Source organism: Alnus glutinosa, chromosome 9, assembly GCF_958979055.1.
Source record: "Alnus glutinosa chromosome 9, dhAlnGlut1.1, whole genome shotgun sequence".
Classification (NCBI taxonomy): domain Eukaryota; kingdom Viridiplantae; phylum Streptophyta; class Magnoliopsida; order Fagales; family Betulaceae; genus Alnus; species Alnus glutinosa.
The window spans coordinates 22,297,194-22,321,363 of NC_084894.1; the positions used below are offsets into that span (position 1 = coordinate 22,297,194).

The window sequence follows — 24,170 nt, forward strand, 5'->3', positions numbered from 1 at the left end:
CTTATACATAGGAAAAACGATTGGAAAAAGAATGGAAGCCGCTAGGAATGTTCTTACTGCTTTTACGAAGACTTTGTCGAATTTGTTTTTTCTTTTATTGTAATTCCCATTTTCCCTCTCTTCACTTTTGAATAGATTTAAAACATGTGAATACATTAATTAAAGGTTAGGGTATAGATCACACAATATCAATGCAGGGAGATATGTAGGGAAACAAAGTTACACAACAAGATAATGATTTTGCTTTTAAGACGTTGATTCCCTCAAGAATATTAGAAGAAAAGTATTCTCAAATGGGTTGATCTCTCTATAGAATACCATGATTCAAATTATTCAATACGTCAATAGCATTGTTGATTCCTAAGAGTACGAAGAATTGAAAAATATAGGAGAAACTTTCTCTGAAAATATTATGCACAATCAATCATATATATATTTGACAAAAAAACTGATTTTATTTTATTCATAAAAATAGAGCACGTTGCTTAAACTTTTAAACATAACCATGTCATAGATATAATTAAGGATTTTTTACTAATTTTTTTCAAGTGCTATATAAAAGAATAAATTACAAAAATATTTTACGTCAAAATTCACATTTTCTTATGATGAGGAGAAAAGGGAATTCCTTAGGGCACTCCCAATGGATAAGCTATTTGCAATTTTAGGCTAAAATAGCTAAGCAAAAGGTTAAAAACACACTCCATCGAATTATGTAAACAAAAGCTATAATAGATTTTTCTTAGTTCCGTAAATAGTGCAACGCTACATGTAGCGTTGCACTGTTCACATATTTGTATGTGAAAATGACGGGCAAATGGGTTTCAAGAAGCTTCTGAAATCCAAACCTCTCCAATTATGGAAACGACCACCACTACCAACACTCTCTCCAATCCCAAACCCCTCTCTCCTAGCACCATCGCCAACCCCTCCCACTGTGCTCCCCACTCTCACTCTCTCCAACCACACACCCACCTCCTCCGCTTCCTCAAGGACCACCTCACACCACCCATCAGGCCATCACCCCCACCCGCCTCATCCACTTCCTCAAGTCCAAGCTCTGTCACCACCCTTCGATCACCCACTACGACTTCCAAATCTTCAACTGGGCCTCCACCATCGACTCCTTCTACCATGACCACTCCACGTTCGAATGGATGGCATGCACGCTCGCCGTCATCGACCACTTTGACGACCTCGGTTCCTTCCTCCACTTCATGGCCTCCAACCCCTGCCCTTGCTCCGACGATATCTTCTCGTGCTCTTCCACCGAACCCATCTTTAGATTTTCAATAAATGTGTATTGTAGAGTTGGGAGATTGGATGAGGCTATAGTTGCATTTGAAACTACGAGGAAAATGATCGGGAGGCCCAATGTGACAATGTATAATATTTTGATTCATGGGTTTGTGAAATGTGGGCAACATGAGAATTCTCATGCATTGAAGGTGTATGATGAAATGATTAAGAGTAGGGTTAAGCCGGATGTGTATACGTTTAAAACATATCTAGATAATATAGAGTTAATAGTAGATAAGCAGATGTATAATGCTTTTTAAAACTCATTAGCTAAACTAGATAAAGTAAATTTTAATTAGCTATTTTAGATCGAGATATACATAAATCATTGAGAGTGCTCTTAATCCTTATTTCATCTAAGTTAACACTTCTTTTTACACTTTTAGGGAGAGGCCCAAAAGACATGGGCCAGGAAAACAGGTGGCAAATGGCATGGAGTAGAACGGAGTAGAAGAAATAGTTCCACTGGGCCAAAGCCCAGCTGTCATCCATAGTTCCATACGATGCGAAGACAGACCGAGAAAGCAACGTCACTGCAGGGCACAACCGTCATTCCAGTTTCATCAGACGCGTCGCTCCGTCATTGGACAGACCTACTTTCTGCCTGTTGTCACGCATGATCACCATCATTGATATTTAGAGGGGAGTGGAGCCACCGAATACCAAGGTGTACTCTGAACTGTTCAGAAAGAGAAGAGAAAAGAAAGTGAAAGTCTTTCATCGCGTGAGAGTCTCATATAGTCCAATCTCTCTTTCTCTCTCTCTCTCTCTCTCTCTCTACCCACGCAGAGATTCATCCCCATTTTTCTTTTGGGCTAGATTTTCTGAACCCATTTCTTCTGTCTTAAGAGCCCTCGATCCTTAGCCATGGTAAGTCTCTTTAAACTATTCTTTTTTTTCCTCTGTTTTTGTGTTTGATCTGTGATGTTTAACTGAACGTTGATGTGCTTATTTTGGGCTCCACTATCATGGATCTGATGTGGGTTTTCTTTTGATATTTGAATTTTTCTGCCGATAATGTTATGTGAAGTTGTTGGGTACTTTTGACTACTGGGTTTGATAAAGTGAGTGTATGATGTATGTTAGGAAAAGAATCTATTTTTTCACATTTGGGTTGTTGGTTTAGTGGATCTTTTGGTTGATCCTGCCGCTTTGATTTAATCGTGGGTTGGACTTCCTTAAATTGTGGTATCATTACCCCCCAAAAAAGGTGCTATTATTGTTTGTTGAAATGTTTTGATTTGTTAAAGAATGGACGAATATGTGAAGGTTGTGCACTAGTTAGATCATCTTCGTGGCGCATGCTTTTGTGGTTGCGAATATTTTTATTTATTTTTTGGATGAATTTGTGGGTGCGATTTAGTTTACATTCATGAATATGTGTGTATCTATCTCTTAATTTACAATTGGCTTTTGGTTGACTGCGTTTTTTGGCATTTGGGGGGGGGGGGGGGGGGGGGGGGTGTTATGGATTGACTGTTATATCTTGTTGATATTAGGTATTTGTTTTATGAATCCTGATGGGGTCCGTAATTTTGGCATGTCTTATGTAAAAGAACCGTTTACTATTTTTAGTGGTATTTTGTGAATTTTTGTATATGGTTTCTGTTTCATGTAAAAAGTTGTAAGCGTTGTAATTCCAAGATCGCTTTTGATTGTTAACAACACCATCGTTCCTCTATTATTAGAATTGTAGGACTGTTTCAGTTGTACGCTGACATTTTTGCATGTGGTTTGTTCTACCCCTTGGGACTTGCCCATTAAGCCTCCAATTTTATTTTATTTTTTGAGGGGGGGTTAAAATTCAGAAATTTGGGCAAATGCTTTTTCCGAGTGCTTTTCTTTGCACTCACCTTTTGACACTATTGTTTGGAGTCATGACCACCTGATGCAGCCATGGGATGAGAGTCAATTGGCTGTCTTTAGAATGTACTTTAAAATGTATTTCAGTTTTGACAACTTAGAATTTTCATATGTAGCACCAACATGTGAATTCCAATTAAAGGCATGTGTGTGCCTAGAGTGTTCTTCTCTCTCTTTTGGCTCACTGTTACTGTTCACACGGCCCTTCAACAGTAGCAGGCCCCTAACTTTATGCAGCACAATTTGTATTGTTGATTGATTGTTAGCTGCTGTAAGTTTTTCTACCTCAGCCACTGTCTCATTTTTGGAACAAAATGATATGCTTAGCCTCCAAGTCTCTGACTTTTGACATGATCACTGTTGGCAATCTGAATTTACATCGAGAAAATTTAGTGGCCTCCTGCTCATCTAGAGACTCGATGGTTAGTTTGCACATGTGGTTAAAATTTAATATTCATTCCCATGGCTCAATATGTTTGGTTTCGCTTTAAGGTATTATGAAATTTTTCATCAGTATATTTGTAGTGGTAAAACTCTCGGGAGACCAGGGATTTTGACAGATTTGATCTAGCATTGGGAACTTGAATATGTTCATTTCGAAAAGAACTTGGTTAAGTCAATCCAGTTCAACCAGACTACAGCATTAATATGATTTGCTTCATTTCTCATCTCTCTACGATTTGGAAGAGTGCTAAGTTTGGTTTAGCGTTAACTATTGAGGGAAGACAAGATATTTGGAACGAACAACCCAATTCTACACCCAAAAAAAAGACAAAAAACCCATGTGCAAGATTTCAGATTATCAGAAAGGCCTAACTTCAAATGTTATGCATTCCAGTACATGCCTATATTACAAAACATATAGAAGAGCCTTTTGGAAATGTTGATCTATGATTGTTCCTGTTGTATGGTTACTTTCAATTTAGTATTTTATTTTAATGTACATTTTATTTTCATTCTATGTACAGGCTAATGCAGCGTCAGGTATGGCTGTGCATGATGATTGCAAGCTGAAGTTTCTGGAGTTGAAGGCAAAAAGAACATACCGCTTCATTGTATTTAAGATCGAGGAGAAGCAAAAGCAGGTACTGGTGGAAAAAGTTGGTGAGCCAGTTCAAAGCTACGAAGATTTCGCGGCAAGCCTTCCAGCTGATGAGTGTCGATATGCTGTGTATGATTTTGACTTTGTGACTGAAGAGAACTGCCAAAAGAGCAGGATTTTCTTTATTGCATGGTAATATTTTATGGTACAAGTTCGTTGTTTGGTTCCCCATTTCGTTTTTTTTTTTTTTTTTTTTTTTTAATTGAAACCTATCCCTCTTAAATCATTGCTGTTCTGTGCATGTTTACTGTTTACTTAGGTGTCCTGACACAGCAAGGGTGAGGAGCAAGATGATCTATGCAAGCTCCAAGGACAGGTTCAAGAGAGAACTGGATGGAATTCAAATAGAGCTGCAGGCGACTGATCCAACTGAGATGGGTCTTGATGTTTTCAAAAGCCGTGTCAACTGAGATATCTCCCAGTCTTGCACGGCGATTTGGCTATGCTCTCAGTTTTACTCTTTAAGTGAAATGTTAATAGTTTGTGGGGCTGTGCATGCACCTGACTGAGTTATGATATTGGTTTGTTGTTCAAGTTTTACCTTCAAGTTTGTCCTAAAACAAAATTTCAGTGATTCCAATTAATATCTTATGATTTGTTGTGTGGAACTGAAGCAATGAGTGTCTCCTTGTAGTTGTTATGTCTACAAGCTAAAGGTGTATATCATCTGGGAATAGAAAAGCACTTCTGGTTTGTTTTTAAGACTCTGAAGTGGATCTTTTACCCTTCTAGCCTTGCAGGAGGTTGACTATGATACAAGGCTGTTTGCATGTTTAAGTTGCTGGTATGGTTGGTTTGGAACTCAAGCAAGATTTATTATTAAATGGACCTGAGAAACTTGTTTAAGCTTTGTCTTTGTTTGTTCTTTGGCTTATTTAACTTTACCTAACATTTAACGGTGTATTTGTTGTCTACGTTATCATGTCATTTAAAATTTTTAAATGATGTGATACAATATACAACCATTAGATGCATTATAATCTAATCTTGATTGAAAAATGGTTGTTTTTTATTTCGATTGAAATTGGAAGGATCTACAAAATATGCATCATTCCTTTGAAAGTATTGCTAAGGGATTAAGTTCATCTACAATTATCTGCTCAGTGTAGACGATTCGGGCATATGATTATGAGAAATTAGTTATGAGATCCATTAGCTGAATAAGTGGTTAGACAATTCAATTTTTATTTGGTTAGGTGGGTTCATAAGGGATTAAGTTCATCTACAATTATCTGCTCAGTGTAGACGATTCGGGCATATGATTATGAGAAATCAGTTACGAGATCCATTAGCTGAAAAAGTGGTTAGACAATTCAATTTTTATTTGGTTAGGTGGGTTCATAAGTGATCTTTTACAATTACTTGTCCGAATCGTCTACACTTTAGACAGATAATTATAGATGATTCTGATCCATTGCTAATTGTGAATTTTAAAGACAATCAAGATAATAAGTTTGGTGATTTAAAGATGCTATGTAGGGGTTTTAATGGAAATTGCCAAGATAAATTCACATGTACATGTTTATGGGTTTTGGAAAAGTATCTCTCACAATTTTAAAGAATTTGTAGATTTTAAAAGGGAAAAATTATATTTAGTCCATTAGTTTTCATCTTATTTGAATTTAGTCTTTAGGTTTTCAATTTAAAAAATAAGGTATTTAGGTTTTGCCTAAGTTTTAAATTGATTCATCTATTACTTTATCGTCAAGGTTAACGATTTTTCATTTGTAACATGTCTTTCATTTGACACTCTAAGTTTCAATTTTATTTTTATTTTTTGGAAAAACTCTTAAGTTTTAATATCAATGTCCATATCAGTATCAAAGTTAACGATTTTCTGTCAACAAATCTAGAATATTAAGGTGACGAATGAGATGGTTTTTGTTTTTAGAGTTTGTTCTTTTTTTTTTCTTCTTCTATGGATGACTTGATTCTTAATAATGTGACATTGATATTAAATGTTAATATGGATGTTGATGTGTCAATTGAGACACACATGAATTATGACAAATTATTAATTTTTTTTAAAAAAAAAAGAAAAAAAAAAAAAGGGACATATGAGCCTATTTAAAATTTGTGCAAAACCTAAGGACCATATTCTTGAAATTAAAAACTCAATGATTAAATTCAAATAAGATAAAAACCTAATGACTAAATATAATTTTTCCCATTTTAAAATTATGTGAATTTAGGCATTTTTTACCTCAAACAGCGTGAAAAATGTTACCTATAAAAAATAAGACGTGTTACCAATGGGAATTGAATGTATTTTCATCAGATTATTGCGCTTTATGTCATAAAAAAATTTTGAACAAAAAACTGTCTTTAATTTACTAAAGATTTTGCGCTTCTTAAAAAAGAAAAAAAAAAATTCTTATAAATTTTTTTTATTTTTTATTTTTATTTTGTATGCCTAACATATCACATTTTTAATATCTAGTATTTTTTTAAGCCGTTTAATACGAAGAAAAGTCTGGATAATTTGAGAAATTTCAATTTCTTTAAGATTGTAGTAGTTTTACCCATCTAAAAGTAAAGGACCGGCTGCTCTCCTCAAATACAGAGATAAAGATCATCAGATAGTTTATCCCAACACACTAAATGCAGCAAAAAAAAAAAAAAAACCAGTGACTTGAAATGCTCTGGTAAGAAACAAGAGTGCAGCTGAACAGCAGAGAAGGATGCCCTCTATCCACCATTGTTTTCTACACTCCAAATTTTTGTAACACGACATACTCAGAAATATGCAAGGAAACGTCTGCAGACCCCACAAAAAAAAAAAAAAAAAAAAAAACGAGTATTCACAGATTCACAGGGGCAAACTCAACCAAAGGGAGCAAATTTCCATTGTAACACAGACTATTGTTACAAAAGTGTCAATTTCATTTTCCTAAAACAGTGCTTACAAGTTTACAACAGCCTGTTGTTCACAGACAATCAGTTAAAGATTCCCTTCATCCTTATGTTTGTCATCCTAAATTTACATTGCACATTCCCTCTCCTTCACCTCCTAGTTACAAGTTAGGTACAGAAAAGAATCTAGTTATCTTTAACTGGCAATACAGATTGTTAGATTTAGTTGGTAAATACTGTAATCTTCAATAATCATGATTCTTCTACAGCAAATAGAAAGACACTGGTAAAATGTTGCAAAGACTATTGACCTGCTTAAACAACACCAACATATCTAAGTAGACTGAACTGGACTTTTTGAGCAAGTTCCATGAATAAGAGAATTATATGTGACCCGATTTGGTGTCACCCCCCTTCTTATCATGTCATCACGTAATTCAAATGCCTTGGCGAGTTCTCCAGTAACGCAGCAACCATATATCATAAAATTATATGCTAATGTATCAGGCTTTAGACCCTTATTTAGCATGGAGTCCCACAACCTAAGAGCTTCCTGTAAATTACCCCTTCTACAATACTCGTAGATAAAAGTCGAATAGGTAATACAATCTGGAAAGATGCCGTTGTCAGTCATTCCAACAAGGAGCTTGGTGGCTTCCTGAATCTTACCCAATTTGCAGAAACCCCGGATAAGTATATTATACGTCACAGTGTTTGCTAGAAACCCTTTAAGCATTGTATTGTGCAGCTTTACAGCTTCCTCCATATTTCCATCCTTTGTAAGGTAATCAAGGAAACAACCATATGTGATTTGATTGGGAAGGGCATTGCCACCTAGCATTTCTTTTAAAAGAAGCTCAGCTTTATCCATATTTCCTGCCTTACATAAGCCATTTATCAAGGCAGTATATGTCACCACATTAGGAATGCATCCCTCAGCAGCCATCATATCCCATAACCCAATCGCCTCCTTAAGATTTCCTGCTTTGCCGTATGCATCTATCATACTAGTATATATTACTTCATCGGGCTTCAGTTCTTGATCATACATCTCCTTCAAGAGACCAAACAATGTTCCCGTATCATGCTGCTTTAGAGTTCCACCAATGAGTACCGTATAACACACAAGATCCATGTCTACACCTCTTTCAACCATCTGACGACAAGCACTCAACGCATCCTTCAATTTCCCCTCCTTGCAATAACCATTTAGAAGTGCACTATAACACATCACATTTAACTTACGATGCTCTTTGTGAAGGTCATCTATCAATTCTTTGGCTTCAGAAACTCTACCCAAAGAACAAAGACCACTAATTAAAGGCCTATATGTATATGTGTCTGGTTCAAGACCCTTCTCAACCATTTCATCAAGCAATTCAAAGGCTCTTACTGTGTTACCATTCATACAGTGACCCTCTATCATAACATTATAAGTCACCTCATTTGGTAGAATGTTTCGCTCAACCATTTCATCAAACAATTTACTTGCTTCAGTCATCATTTTTGCACGACAGAGACCAGAAATAAGTGCAGTAAAAGTGTATGTATTCGGTGCAATGCCCTTCCCAGTCATCTCATGATATAGCCTAAATGCCTTGTGCATTTCTCCTTCTCTGCAGTATCCACTTATCAATGATGTATAGGTTGCAACCGTTGGCACTAATCCTTTATCAATCATCTGATCAAAGAGAAACTCTGCTTCACCCAATTTCCCAAACTTGCATTGCCCATTTATCAAAGAATTATAGGGATACACGGTAGCTCTTATCCCTGCCTCTGACATTTTACCAAAATAACAATATGCAATATCTAAATTCCCTCTTCTACAAAATGAATCAATCAAAATAGAATAAGTGACATCATTTGGGAACAAACCCTTCTTGCCCATGCTATTAAAAAGTAACTCTGCTTCATCCAATTTCCCTTCTTTGCACAAAGAATTGACCAACGCATTGTAAACAAACAAGCTAGGCAACACCCCCACTCTCTCCACCCTATTTACTACATTATAAGCCTCTTCAATTCTCCCGCTCCTCCTCAATCCCTCCACAACTCCTGAAACTGCAGCTTCACTCGGAGCAAAACCCAACTCAATCATTTCATCCATCAACTCCATCCCAGCCTTGAATTCTTTCACTTTGCACAAACCAAGTACTAATGTACAATAAGTAACCACATCTGATTTCAATCCCTTTCTGCTTAATGAATTCTTAATCTCAACAGCCTCCCAAGCTCTTCGGCTTTTGCAGAGCCCATGAAGCAATACATTATACATCACGACACTCAAATCACATCCATTCAACTCTGCCCGCCGAATCATTTCCTTAGCTCTAAAAAAATCTTTCAATTCACACAAACTCCGAACCACCACGGTGTACATATAAACATCAGGCCGAATACCTGCACTTGCAAACTCATCAAACAATTGCAAAACTAAATCAAATTGCCTAATTCTCACTAGCCCGTTCAAAAGGGCATTCCGAGTTCTAACTTCAGGCAACAATTTATTCTCTTTCATGAGATTCACAACCAAGACACCATCGGATAATCTTTTATTTTGCACATAATTCTGAATTAACAAATCAAAACCCAAACTCGAAGCAAAATTAAATTTCTTATAAGAATTCAAAAAATGTTCAAAAACCTCTTTTGGGTCTAACCCACGAAGAAAAAGCGTTTGCAAGAGCGAAGAAGCTGGCCAAAAGAGATTGGACTGGACCAGAGCGTGGATCAGTATGCAAAACGACGTCGGAGAGTGGTTGAACTTTTGGTGCAAACCCAAGAAATTGAAGAACCTCAGGGCCAACCTGGAGTCGTCCAGGGTTTGGATAAGGACCTTCTCGACGTGGTCAGGCCTCAACGTGCTCGAAATGTAGGTGTTGTTGAGCGCGACTTTCCAGCTCTGGTTTCCTCGCACGATGTCTCCGAGGATCGATACGAAGTTTGAGTCGTTTTCGTCATTATCTTGGGAGGTGAATTTGGAGGTACAGAGGTTTCTTTGTTTTGGATAAATGGTGGAATTTGTGAGGGGTCGATGAGGACGAGTGAGCTTCATTTTGGATTGTGGGTTTGAAATGAGAGGGTTTTCATGTTTGAGCCATTTGGGGTTGCAGAGGTTGGAGCTGACGAGGAGCGTGAGCATTCACATCCGTCAGATTTAAGACACATCAGCTTGATACACAAAATGGAATAAACGCAAAAACACTGGATTACCCCATCCTTGGTATGGTTCCGGAAACTACCGATCCACCTATACCCGCCTCTTCTGCCAAACGCCACCGCCGAAATCAACGGAAGGCCACCGTACCGCCGCCTCCTACGCATAAAGCTCTCCGATCGTGATTTCTCTGAGAAGCCACGCTCCCGAGAATTTTCTCGGCAACCAATCGAATCAAAGAGAGAGTGAAAATGGGTTTCAGTTGGAAGAATAAATCAGGGGCAAAAGTTTGCTCAGTGACTCAGAGCTGGAGTGAATAGGAAACGGGGAGGGTTTTGACTTGTGGAAGCTCGGTAAAGGACGTTGTTGCTAGCTTGCCGAGTAATGGTGGCGAGTTGACTCAGTGAGTCGGCGACGAGTTCAATAGGTACTAAAGCTTCTGATCGCATCAAAGATTCCGAGAAAGGAAGGGAATTGGGTGGGGGAAGGAGTGAGCTTCCGCTTGCACGAAGAGTGGGGTTGAGATTTTGATGATGAAATAACTGCGATAACGAAAGGATTTGATGTTTTCATATATATTGCATTTGAGATATGATACATCGGAAAATCAAGACATAATTTTGACTATTTTTATTTACGTGGTAATTTTTATTTTTATTACTATATTTTTTTTAAAAAAAAAAACTCTAAACCTAGCAAGAAAATTACTTTGCTACATAAGTAAGGGTGATCAAGAATTATGTTTTGGAATGACAAAAGATTATATCTCGTTATAACAATCCATCTGAATAGAATGTATTTTCTTTTTAGAGAATAACTTATGTTCGGTCGTGGCAGAAAGGATGGAATTTTTGTCCACCGATAAAAAATGGACACGTCAACTAAAAATAAAAAAATGGGATGCTCTCGATGTACAGGATCCTCTCGCTTCTCCATTCGCAACTCTCCATTTTTCCCTTCTAAAATCCCTCCCCACAGCAGAATATCACAATCCAGCCTGAGGAAAAAATCCCCCAACCGGAAGAGCAGCATCACCGCCCCACCATGGCGGATTCTAGGCACTCTCCATTTTTCCCTTCTAAAATCCCTCCCCACCGCCCAAGAATATCACAATCTAGCCTGAGGAAAAAATCCCCCAACTGGAAGAGCATCACTGCCCCACCATGGCACTGCCCAAGCCAGAAAGCCGCCGCCAGTGACCGGACTGGTTCTTGCCTGAAAGTTCTCATGTAGGTTCTTCCCAATCTTCAACCTTCGTAATAGGGCACTGAAATCTTCTTGAAGATGAAAGTCTTAGAAGCTAAGGCCTAGTACAGCCCCAATTCATTTTTGTGACTTCCTTCATTGTTCCTTAGAATGTTTACCGAGGAAGATCTGTGGATGGTCATGATGGATTGCTTCAACAAATGTATCATAATTTTGGATTTTTTTTTTTTTTTCTATTAATTCACTCTTTGGTCCTGATTTAAGAGTAAAAGATTTTTTTTCTTAAGTTTATGTATAATCTATAGGAAACAAAAATGCAAATCGCACACAAGGTGTATGATGAAATGCTTCAACCGTTTTTTTTTTAGCCTAATTTCTAATTGAGAGCCCCTTCTATACCAGATTTGGGTAAGAACAACATTACTCTCTTTTTTAACTGGTAAGAATTTATGAGCACAGATTTGAATTAGATTTTTAACCATATGTGTTTAGGGGTTTTTCTTTTTTGTTGGAATCGTTGGGCTTCAGAAGAGAGTTTAGAAGAGAGATGAGGAGGGATTGGCTGATTCAGTACCATTTTAATTTTTTGCTTTTAGCTGATGTGTCAAGTGGTTATTGGTTGGCAAAAAACCACTAGTTTTTGCCACTACCGTATAGAAGGGGCTCTCTTCTTTTTATGTAGTTCAAGCACTCTCCCTTAAGTTACTACGTAGATGCTAATTAATAATAAATGTTTTTAATTTATGGGCCTTTTTATGGCCCTAGTCAAATTGAGCCAAAACATCCTTTATCCTATTGCACTTTACACTAAAAATTAATTCTTAATTTTTTTTTTCACATATAAAAGCTAATTTTTAGAGTTACGTCACTCTAATTATACAATACTATAACAATTTACTAAATAATACTATTCTTTCTTTTTCAAACCGCTAAAATGATATAAGTTGTAACCAATCCCTTTCAACTTGTTCCGCAAGTTGTAAATGCTCTCTTTGAAAAATACTTCCGAAGAGGGAATCTTCCCTTCTCTCCTCCCCATCTTGATGTCTCTACATCTAGTTTCTTGGATATATGTTAGCTGCATAACAAATTTACACAAAAATTGCACAAAAATATTGATTGTTTCTTATTTTCATTTTAAAAAAAAAATAAATAAATAAATAAAATACTGGACACATTAGCAGTGTTTTATAATTGTTGTGTAGGAGTTGTGCAAATAACATATCTCAATCTCTTTAGACAGGTTTTTATCATCTATTGTTTTTACCTTCTTTGTCTTCTTGCTTAGAGTTTTGGAGATAGGATCTGCATCCATTCATTCACCTCTATCATTCACATGTTTATTCTCCACTTTCAAAATATAAAATAAAAATTTAGCCTACTGGCCCCTATCAAAAAAATAAAATAAAATTATCTATTGGCCCCTGCCCATAAGAGCTTATAGCTCCGTCCCTACACGTACTACCACTATCATTGGTTTTTTTTGCAACAGATCCATGGTTCTCTAGTTCTTTTTCGAATAGCACTTTTGGTCTTTCAAATCTCTCATATCCGAATTTGAGCTTTAACAGAATCTGATCTGGTTGGGCTTCACACTCACAACTATGGGTGAAGATGCGGATGCGGTTATTAACAATATCTGCATCTGCATCCATATAATGTGGTTATCACTTTTAAGTATATGCATCATACGATTACTATCCGCATTCACATGGTTATTGAGGTTATTATCAGCATATGAGGTAATTGACGTTTTAGATTACTATCTAAATCTATATACAATATTAAATAATGTGATTATTACTATATATAAACTTAAATAAATTAACATTTCACTTGTTACACAATTCACGATTATCAAACATAGATGATCATTGTCTCATAGAGTAATCGAGATTTTGATGACCCAAAAAAAATAAAAAAAGTAAATTTAATAAGGTATGACTTTGAGATGATAGTAAAAAAAACATAACATAATATAAATGTCATAAACTGACCAAATTCAAAAAGATATCGTTTTAGTGAATTTAATTAAATATATATTATATATAAAGGAATGCAGATGCGGTTATTATTTACATCCACATATGCTGATAGTATTTTTTCCTAATCGCATTCGCATATGCAGATAGCGAATTTTCACCCCTACTTACTACACTAGAAGGACATTCCTCAACTGTTGTAAATATACATCTTAGTCTCTCCAATTACCTCGAAAACTTATCAAAGTATTCTTGATTTCTATCTTGGACCACAATCACTAGCTTCGCTAGCTACATTCCCGTTCGACTAAGTTGTTATAATTAGTATTAATCATAGCTTTCATCTGTATGGTTTATCAAAGTCCTTAACCCTTATTGGTAGGTTGATGCTGTCTCGATGAACCTATAGTACAATATCGATGCCCCGGATATTATCACATACTGTCATATACTAGCAACTCGACTGAATCCAATCTCAAGTGGCCAATTATAACACCCTGATAAATTAATTAACTGGTAATTAATTTTACGATTCGTCTCCCAGTCCCATTCTACCATGAATAAGATTGAGGGATATCTCTCCTAAAAAAGAAAGTATTACGCAACAAAAACATAAAATATTTTATCAACATTTAATTACAACTAAAACATCTACTAAAAGTCATCATATAACTGAAATCACACTATACAATCATTGATATAAAATATCAAAATTAAATCCTTAATACACAATCGAACTTAAAATGACAAGCCTACAACATCACCAAAAAATATTAATTACCATGAACGACCTTCAAAATCATACGATTAGTCCTCAAATATAAAGGGATCGGTATCACTGCACCAAACGGTTGCATCTACTTTGAGTTCCATCTCGAATCCAATATCTAAAGGTGGTCCAACTATAAAATGATACATGTTTCGTTGGCATTGTCCCGAGGGCATGTAATATAATACTAGTGCATCGCATATTGTAAAAGCAGATCGACCAAGTCTGACTTCGGGTGGCCCACGCCACTAATGATGTCCGTTTATAGTAACTACCACTCAAGTATGGTTGCATCGATCATAAAAACCATTAGATCCAAAGCCAAATATAAAAATAAATATTTGTTACCATATGATTAACCTGTATAGTAAGCTTATGGCCGTTATCCCGCATGTACTAGTATACCAAGTCATACGATACAATTTAATCTTCACCGTCTTTTACATGCATGGTTTTATAAACTCATCATTTTCATTATATTGTCATTAATCACTCATTTTCACAAAAATAAAATAAAGTGTTCATAGTAATTAGTATATTTCATCTGGTTGCGTTGACTATTAGATCCAAAGCCAAACATAAAAATAAACCTTTGACATTAACCTGTATAGTAAGCTTGTGGCCGTTATCCCGCACGTACCGGTGTACCAAGTCATACGATACAATTTAATCTTCACCATCTTTTACATGCATGCTTTTAAAAACTCATCACTTTTATTATATTGTCATTAATCACCAATTTTCACAAAAAATAAAATAAAGAGTTCATAGTAATCAGTAGATTTCATGTGAGTTATAAACATGCGAATTTGGTACACAAAATAATCATGCTATGTTGGAAAAATATAATAATAAGTATTCATGTGAGTTTTTACTCACTTATATTGTAAAACTCTACCGTAAAGTCCTATTGAGGCTTCACAACCTCAAAATCTATGAAAAATACTTATCATCAGTCATAATCCCAAGTTGAACAAGCCTTAAATCTGAAACAAGCTCAGTTGCCACATGTGCTTGATAAGGTTGGATTGCAACCGATAATGAGTTTAATTGTCTCTAATGTTCACATGCCTTTCAATGAACTCCAGAAATTCAGAGGCATGCTCGTGAGAAATTTGTACACAAGGAGTTTCATCGATTTGTTCATATTCATTGTCACTAGCATCGTTAGTATTTCGTTTGTCTTTAATAATCATATTATGCATTATTATGCACGCTTTTATAATGAAAAGTGGGTTGGAGAGAGAGAGAGAGTGAGATGCATGAATATCATATTGTTTTAGTTTTTTTCAATATTTTATTAGTTATAAAATACCTCCAAATAATCAAATTTGACTATTATCAAGTTTTTTTTTTTTTTTTTTTATTAAATTTAGCAAATGAGGCAAATTAGTTATTTTCCTTATAGAACGAATAGTGAATAAGTCAATATGATATAGAACATATTCACTATTCATTCTATAACTAATAAAATATTGAGAAAAATAAAAACTAAAACAATATAATATTCATGTATCCCACTCTCTTTCTCCCATCCACTTAAGAATTGCTTTGAGAATAAGCTATAAGGCATATTCACTATCAGGAAAGCAACCAATTTGCCTCATCTGCTGAATTGAAAAAAAACTTGATAATAATCAAATTTAACTATTTTGAGGCATTTGACTAGCCTGCTGGAGATGCTCTTAGAGAATCATCCAAACTTGTAAAAATTATACAAATCAAAACACTCCACGTCAACACCCGACTTCGCATGCAAACCACTCTTCACGCATCTCTTGAAATCGCCGACCCCCAATTTCTACACCACTAATCCAACTGTCAAAATGTGCCATGTCATTGATCTACGCCTTTCCCTCTCCACCAATAAAAATAGGGCTAAATACGTTTGACTTTCATATGGTTTAATGCTTTTATTTTTTGCTAATTGTGGTTCATTTCGTATTGTCGATGGTACCTCGTTTCTGGTTGAAGAGGAAGATAGTATTTCCATTCAACTTCCATAAAAAAATTGACGGAAGTCCACGTCAACATCTCTCAAGTATTGACACGTGTCCTATGCATTAAAAAAACTTAAAAAAAAAATAAAACTTAAAAAATTAAAAGCATTATTATTATTATTATTTTTTTAAAAAAAAAATAGAAGGGGCTGTGGCTGATTTGGGGATGGTTGAAACCATCCCTAAAAGCCTTGGGGGTGGATTCGGCCACCCTCACAAGGCCAAAGAGTGCAAAAAAAGAAAAAGAAAAAAATGAAGGTTTAGGGGTTTGGCCCTTAGGGGTGGTTCGGCCACCCCTACGAGGCCAAAGAGCGAAAGAAAAAGAAAGAAAGAAAGAAGAAGGTTTATGGGGTTTGGCCCATGGGGTAGTTCGACCACCCTCGAACCACCCCCACAAGGCCAAAGAGCAAAAAAAGAAAAAAAGAAAAGAAAAGAAAAAAAGGGGGGGGGGGGGGGGGGGGGTTGGTGGGTTTGGCCTTTGGGGTGGTTCACCCCCACTAAGCCAAAGAACGAAAAAAAATAAAAAAGAAAAAAGAAAAAAAGAAAAAAAAGAGTTTAGGGAGTTTGGCCCTTGGGGGTGGTCCAGCCCCCAAGGGTCACGAGGGTGCTTTCGGCCACCTCAAAGCCAGCCATGAGCCACCCCCTTCTTTTTTTATTTTATTTATTTATTTATTTATTTATTCATTTTTAATGCTTTTAATTTTATTTTTAATTTTAGGGATAATTGCACAATTGGTCCCTGTGATATGCCATAATTATTTTTCACTCCGTATAGTTTAAAAAGTTTATGGGAGGTCCTTGTAGTAAGCAATAATTACAAATCGATTCCTGGCGTCAAATTTCGTTAAATTTTTTGACAGATTATGTTAAATGTCACGCCAGCGTAACGTCAGACCAATAAAAATGCGACACGTGTCCATCTTAAAAAAAAATTATTAAAAAATAAATAAATATACTTATATTTTTTAAAAAATTAAAATTAAAATTCAAAAAAAAAAAAAGAAGTAGCGGGTGGCTGTGCGCCAGCCCCAGTGGCCATCGAGGGTGGTCATCGAGCCACCCCTAGTGGTCCAGGGGTGCCCCGAAGGCCACCCCTGGCCACTGTGGCTGGCTTCTTTTTTTTTTTTTTTTAATTTATAAAATAAGTATATATATATATATTTTTTTTAATAATATTTTTTTTTATTAAGATTGACACGTGTTTCATTCTTTTTGGTCTGACGTGACATTTAATAGAATCTGTCAAATTTTTTAAAAGAATTTGACGCGAGTGATCGATTTGTAATTATTGCTTACCACAAGGACCTCACATGAACTTTTTAAACCATAGGGAGTGAAAAATAATTATGGCATACCACAGGGACCAATGGTACAATTATCCCTTAATTTTATTATTTTCAGTTTAATAATTTTTAAAGTTTTAAATTTTAAATTTCTCAATTTTTTTAATGCATAAAACACGTGTCAACATTTCTAAGATGTTGACATAGACTTCTGTCAATTTTTAGATGAAAATAAAATCTGTCCATCTCCATTTTTCACCATAATTAAAGGACCGTATGAGATACAAAATAAACCTTAAGAGCACTCCCAATGGATTATCTATTTGTAACTTTAAGCTAGAATAGATAATAAAAGTGTTAAAAAGAGACTCCATCAGCTTATGTATTCCAACTCTATAATAGATTTTCCTTAATTCCATAAATAGTGGAACTCTACATGTAGAGTTATACTATTCACTTATCTATTTTTTTTATTCTTTATCTCCACTTTTTTAGCTTTGCTTTTTTCCTTTTTCCCTCCACCACTCCACGTTCTTTCTTTTTTTTTTTTCTTCCTTTATAGTGGAGATTTAAGAGAAAGTGTGCAAAGTAGTGGAGTTATAAAGCGGGACCCACGTGAAAAAAAAATACTATAATGAAATAAATAAATTAAAAATAATATAGAGTTAAGAATAGATAATCGGATGTATAATGCATTTAAAATTCATTAGCTAAACTAAATAAAATAGATTTTAATTAACTATTCTAGATTGAAAAATATATAAATCATTGGGAATGCTCTAAGAAGCAAAAAAATAAATAAAATCATGCATTTAAGCCACTCGGGACGAAAACGTATTTATCCCAACAAAATAAGCCAAATACCTGTTGATGCATGTCTTCCGAACCGTCGGATTTATACTTCGAACAAAGTTAGATCAACAGCCATCGTTCTGCCATGTCATCGATCTGTGGCTTCTTTTATTCTCCAATCAAAACCAACCTTACCCCTTTATAAATACGAAACACCAACTCCTTATTTTCACATCTCACATTTCTTAGCCAATTCTCTCTCTTTGTGTTTGTTTCCCAAGAAAAAAAGAGTATTACGATGGCCCCCAAAGCTGAGAAGAAGCCAGCAGAGAAGAAGCCGGCCGAGGAGAAGAAGTCCACGGTAGCGGAGAAGGCTCCGGCCGAGAAGAAGCCGAAGGCCGGGAAGAAGCTTCCTAAGGAAGGCGGAGCTGGCGTGGCGGACAAGAAGAAGAAGAGAACGAAGAAGAGCGTGGAGACTTACAAGATCTACATCTTCAAGGTTCTCAAGCAGGTGCACCCTGACATTGGGATCTCCAGCAAGGCCATGGGCATAATGAACAGCTTCATCAACGACATCTTCGAGAAGCTCGCCCAGGAGGCCGCCAGGCTCGCCCGCTACAACAAGAAGCCTACTATCACGTCTCGGGAGATCCAGACCGCCGTGCGTCTCGTGCTGCCCGGTGAGTTGGCCAAGCACGCGGTCTCTGAGGGGACCAAGGCGGTCACCAAGTTTACTAGCTCTTGAATTGTACGGTTGCCGGGGTTAGGGTTTGTGGAGAATTGGGGGAAAAATTAGGGTTAGGGTTTCTTGTTAATTTCTATGTCGGTCTCCCTCAAGTAGTATGTGTTTTAGGTGATGTAAGTAGTGATATGCTTTATTATTGAATGAAAGTATTTTTACCCAATTGATGCGTTTCTTTTAGTAATTTGCCGTTTTTGTTTGTTTGATAATGGAAATTAGTCTCTGTATCGTTTTCTTGGTTTGATTCTGTTTTCTTTTCCTTGTACAGTCCCCCATAACCAAAACCCCACCCATTTCCTCCCCGAAACACCACACATACGTACAGCAGCCAAATAAGAAAGGGAAAAATGGAGAAGCGACACAGAGAGATCCCCCATGTTGGGTTTAATTGCTCTGAAGCTGAAAATGAAAAAAAAGAAAGAAAGAAGAAAAATGAAGAAGAGTGGGGAGGTAAATAGAGAGAGAAGGGGGTAATCAAGAAAAACAGTTGTGACACTTGCAGATAAAAAGAGATTCACCCCGGTCAACAATGACTGGAGAGAATGGTTGGGGCGAAATGAAGAGAACGACCCATAAACTACAACTCTTTCTCCAATTCCATTGCTTTCCCCATCATAGTCTGATCAGATTCAAGCTTTTCTAACAGAGGTGATGATGGAAGTGAGGGATTTGGGTTTTGATGGAAGTGGGGGATTTGAGGATAGGAGATTGCTATACATTTCAATTTTTTTTTTTTAAATAATTTGTTACAATCTCATCTATCATTTTGAAAAATGCACCACAATTTTATGAGATTATGATTCATCATTTAAGATCCAACTTTTAAAAAACAAAATTGGGATGTCTATCATTTGGATAACGTTGAACGTTTTCCTTTAGATTCTGTTAACTAGCTTTGTGGCAAATTTGGACTTGTGATCTTTTTCAGACAATCTCAGCCGTGAATTGGCTCCATTCGATCAAATGGAATGGAAAGAGATCTATTCAATTCCAAGAAGATACCTGCATAGAGTACGTACAAATTCTTTAGGTGATGCGTTCAATCTAAATTGAGCCTAAACATGTATCAAATAGATCAACCAAAAATATACGCCTAAATGAAAGACACTTTAGTTCATACAGATTGGATTTAAGAGCACCATACGCAACCCATTTTTTTGAACAAAATTACTTTTTACTTCTCTATAAAAAAATATTTCACAATTGATTTCTTATATTAATTAAATACGTTTTCTTTATTCATATATATATATATATATATATATATATATATATATATATATATATATATATTTCTTATTTTCTTACTTTTTGTCATTTTTATCATTATATAATTCATTGGGTAACTACAGTACTACAAGATGTAGGGTTTAGAAAAAATATAAGGAAGCTGATGGGGTATTTTTTGTGATTTTTTTAAAGAGATATAGCTGGTAGATAAGAAAATAAAGAGATATGCGTATAACTATTTGCCTTGATTATAATTAAAGACTTGCTGCAGAACTCTTTTGTTTAATTTGTTTTTATAAATTCTGTTCCCATTCAACCTCGTTTGGTTTAATTTTTACCTTTCCATTATGGTTGGCTTGATCTTGAGATGTACTCTCACCGGTTAGGAACAACAGATTACCCTTGACATTCTCTTACAAAAGCAATCTGTTTTGCTGCTTCTGTGTAAGTACTGATTGGCTTGAATTTCGTGGTTCCACCTTTTGTAGGAAAAAGGGGGATGGAATTATTACTTGAAATCATTATTTTGCATACTTGATATGTAATTAGGCAAGATATGCTTGATATGTGATTTTAGGATGGATTCCCAAATACAAGGAGATGTGTCATTCATAGATCTTTTACAAGGAGATGTTGACATGGACAACTCATTTTTGGATGAATCTCAACAAGCTTCAATGTCCATTGATCACTCTCAACCCCAAGTTGTTATAGCTCGCACTAAGAAACCACAACGGGGTACCAACTTCTCTACGGAGGAAGACAAGCTATTGGTATCGTCGTGGCTAAATGTTGGCATGGATGCAGTGCAAGGGGTTGATCAAAAACATCGTCAATTTTGAATGGAAATAAATATTAGTTGGGGTGAATGATAATTGTGGAGGAAATTGTCTTATTTATGTAAAGCATACGACAGATTTTTTTGCCAAAATATGGCCGTTAGAAAAAAGAAAATAATAATAATAATAATAAAAGAGTAAACAAATTATCAAAAATATGACCGTTAGGAAATACAACTAATTTTCAAAAATATAACCATTAGGAGAAAACAAATTTTCAAAAATATGACCGTTAGGATAAAACAAATACTCACAAATATGATCGTTAGCAGAAGACAATTTTTTTTTTAAATATGACCATTAGAATAAGATATTCAAAAATATGACCGTAAGACAAACATTCAAAAAATATTAAATAGAGAAATAATAAAAAATTTTAAAAAATTATTATTTAAATGGAAATTCCATTTGACTAGTAAAATTTGGTGAGGTTGCTGGGGGAATTTTAATAAAGTGGCTCACCAGAATAGGAAAAAGTAATTTTTAGCTATTTTGGTGAGTAAAATTTGATGAGGCTAGTAGGAATGTTCTTATAAGCTGCCGAAACTAACTTGAATATTGTTGATTTATTAGGGAATACTTTATTTATCGATAAATATTTAAGAGAGATTTTAAAGTGATGTGAGTAAATTTGTGTAAACTATTATTATTATTATTTTTTTTTTGTTATAGATGAGATTCGATTTTAAATTTTTCTAAAGGGCACAAAAATTTACCAATTGATTCGGCTGATATTGCAGTAAACCTAGTCAAGTTAATCCTCCAAAATTGTAAAGCTTCCACAAATCGAAACACACCACGTTATCGCCCGACTTCGCACGCAAACCGCTCTTCACGCATCTCTCAGAACCGCCGATCCACACTTCTACTTCTACTCCACCAAATCCAACGATCAAACTGTGCCATGTCATCCATCCGCGCCTTTCCCTCTCCTCCAATAAAAATACGCCAATACCATGATATCCGAACCGTCGGATTTTCCTTTAAACAATGTCAAATCTACAGCCATCGTTTTGCCATGCCATCGATCTGTGGCTTCTCCTATTCTCCAATCAAAAGCAACCTTACTCCTTTATAAATACGAAACACCAACTCTACGTTCTCATATCTCACATTTCTCAACCATCTCTCTCTCTCTCTCTCTCTCTTTTCTTAGAAAAAAAAGAGAAGTTTTCCGATGGCCCCCAAAGCCGAGAAAAAGCCAGCGGAGAAGAAACCGGCCGAGGAGAAGAAGTCCACAGTAGCGGAGAAGGCTCCGGCCGAGAAGAAGCCTAAGGCCGGGAAGAAGCTGCCGAAGGAAGGCGGAGCCGGCGCGACGGACAAGAAGAAGAAGAGGACGAAGAAAAGTGTGGAGACGTACAAGATCTACATCTTCAAGGTGCTCAAGCAGGTGCACCCTGACATCGGGATCTCCAGCAAGGCCATGGGCATCATGAACAGCTTCATCAACGACATCTTCGAGAAGCTTGCCCAGGAGTCGTCCAGGCTTGCCCGCTACAACAAGAAGCCTACTATCACTTCTCGGGAGATCCAGACCGCCGTGCGTCTCGTGCTGCCCGGTGAGTTGGCCAAGCACGCGGTCTCTGAGGGGACCAAGGCGGTCACCAAGTTTACTAGCTCTTGAATTGCACGGCTGCCGGGACTAGGGTTTATTGGGGTTGGGGTTTGTGAAATTGGGAGAAAATTTTAGGGTTAGGGTTTTCTTTTAATTTCTATGTCGGTTTCCTTTTTCTCTTATTAGTATGTGTTTTAGCTGATGTAAGTACTGATATGCTTTAATATTGAACTAAAGTATTTTTACCCAATCGATGTGCTTCTTTTAGTAATTTTCCGTTTTGTTGATTTGATAATGGATATTAGTTTCTATATCGTTTCTCTTGATTTGATTCTCTCTCTTTTATATATATTTGATGTACGCGTGGGAATCTACAGCAACGGTGATTATGTGAACAAAGATCCGTGGTTATTTGTTTTGAGGCCGATTTGTTTAGATAATCTTTGGGCGTACGTGCTCTGGATGTAGATTTTGGTATTTCAGTGTCCGAATCTGAGGAATTGACAAAGACAGTATTTTTAAGAAATGGGTTAAAGTGGCTTGCACTTTATAAGATTCTTGTATTTTTGGTTGAAGTGTGTGTTTTTCTTTCGAGAGACACCACTCAATTTATACACATCTTAGATTATTCAAGAATGGGTTATTGGAATGGTTGAGGCTCCCTTTCAAATCTCAGGGAGGTAGAGGAAAGGAAACTGCAGAATGTACTTTAAAGTGGATTTCTCCATTTACCAACAAATAAGTGAGCAGAGCTCTGATGTGGCGAGTGAATTCAGGATGCCACTTGCTTCTGAGGGTTTCACACTTTGATTAATCGTAATATGTTCCATTGATGTGCTTGTTGCAGAGAAGAAATGGCAATGCTTTGAAGTTGGGGTGGTTGGTTGCTTGTGGGTAGATTGCTCTAATATCCCCCTTAAAAATCTTGAGCATGAGGCATGGGTTTATAAAATCCCCATGCATTATCCTTAATTCTCTCTGGCTCTTGTACACGAGTTCTATTCTTTCTTTGACACCCAATGGGGAAAAGAAATGGAATAACACCTTGAAGCTACTTTATGTGAGACAGTACAACAGTGGAGTCTGCAGAGAGGCCTTAAAACAGTGAAGTTTGCTGGTGCTTGCAGAGTGAATTGCTTGCAGGTTCATCCTCTAGTTGATGCTTCTGGCTTGTTGTGTGTTTAGTTGTTGTGGCCAACATGGTTGATAGAATTTACGGATAGCATTTTTTATGTTTATGCTTTTTCACTTGGGACTTTATTACAGAATCACAGTTCTTATCTGTTATAAAATCTGGCCTGTGGGAAATCTCATGAAAGCCACTTCTCTTTAAAGGAAGTCTATTAAGATTGATAGGAGTAGTTGTCCACTTATTTTTTCCTCCTTGATTGTCCTGCATAGTTTTTCCTTATCGTCTTTCTGTAGTATGGCTCTGCTTTCCTACTGAGCTGTTTATTTGCTTATCATTTACATTTTGTGTTAAACTGAGCTGCTT

The 24,170-nt window shown here is 36.2% G+C and overlaps 3 protein-coding genes across 3 annotated transcripts; 2 read left to right on the forward strand and 1 right to left on the reverse strand.

The window, feature by feature from the left end:
• The first annotated feature begins 1,957 nt into the window (after positions 1-1,957).
• LOC133877559 (actin-depolymerizing factor 4) lies at positions 1,958-4,966 on the forward strand. Its single transcript, XM_062315909.1, has 3 exons — positions 1,958-2,169; positions 4,131-4,396; positions 4,524-4,966. Exons 1-3 carry the CDS (start codon positions 2,167-2,169, stop codon positions 4,672-4,674), a joined length of 420 nt encoding a protein of 139 aa, XP_062171893.1. The 5' UTR covers positions 1,958-2,166; the 3' UTR covers positions 4,675-4,966.
• A 2,160-nt stretch (positions 4,967-7,126) lies between these two features.
• On the reverse strand, positions 7,127-10,803 carry LOC133878219 (putative pentatricopeptide repeat-containing protein At5g59900). The gene has a single exon (XM_062316753.1). It carries the CDS (start codon positions 10,260-10,262, stop codon positions 7,452-7,454), a length of 2,811 nt encoding a protein of 936 aa, XP_062172737.1. The 5' UTR covers positions 10,263-10,803; the 3' UTR covers positions 7,127-7,451.
• A 7,723-nt stretch (positions 10,804-18,526) lies between these two features.
• On the forward strand, positions 18,527-22,925 carry LOC133877191 (histone H2B-like). Its single transcript, XM_062315444.1, has 2 exons — positions 18,527-19,046; positions 22,311-22,925. The coding sequence occupies exons 1-2, from the start codon at positions 18,608-18,610 to the stop codon at positions 22,742-22,744; spliced, it is 873 nt and encodes a 290-aa protein (XP_062171428.1). The 5' UTR covers positions 18,527-18,607; the 3' UTR covers positions 22,745-22,925.
• Positions 22,926-24,170: the final 1,245 nt, after the last annotated feature.

Excerpts from the sequence above, each read along its gene's own strand:
- LOC133877559 (XM_062315909.1), top strand. Across the intron at positions 4,397-4,523 it reads AGGATTTTCTTTATTGCATG|GTGTCCTGACACAGCAAGGG; the intron begins GTAATATTTTAT and ends CTGTTTACTTAG.
- LOC133878219 (XM_062316753.1), bottom strand. The coding sequence starts at position 10,262 with ATGCTCACGCTCCTCGTCAGCTCCAACCTCTGCAACCCCAAATGGCTC.
- LOC133877191 (XM_062315444.1), top strand. The coding sequence starts at position 18,608 with ATGGCCCCCAAAGCTGAGAAGAAGCCAGCAGAGAAGAAGCCGGCCGAG. Across the intron at positions 19,047-22,310 it reads GGCGGTCACCAAGTTTACTA|CCGAGAAAAAGCCAGCGGAG; the intron begins GCTCTTGAATTG and ends TGGCCCCCAAAG.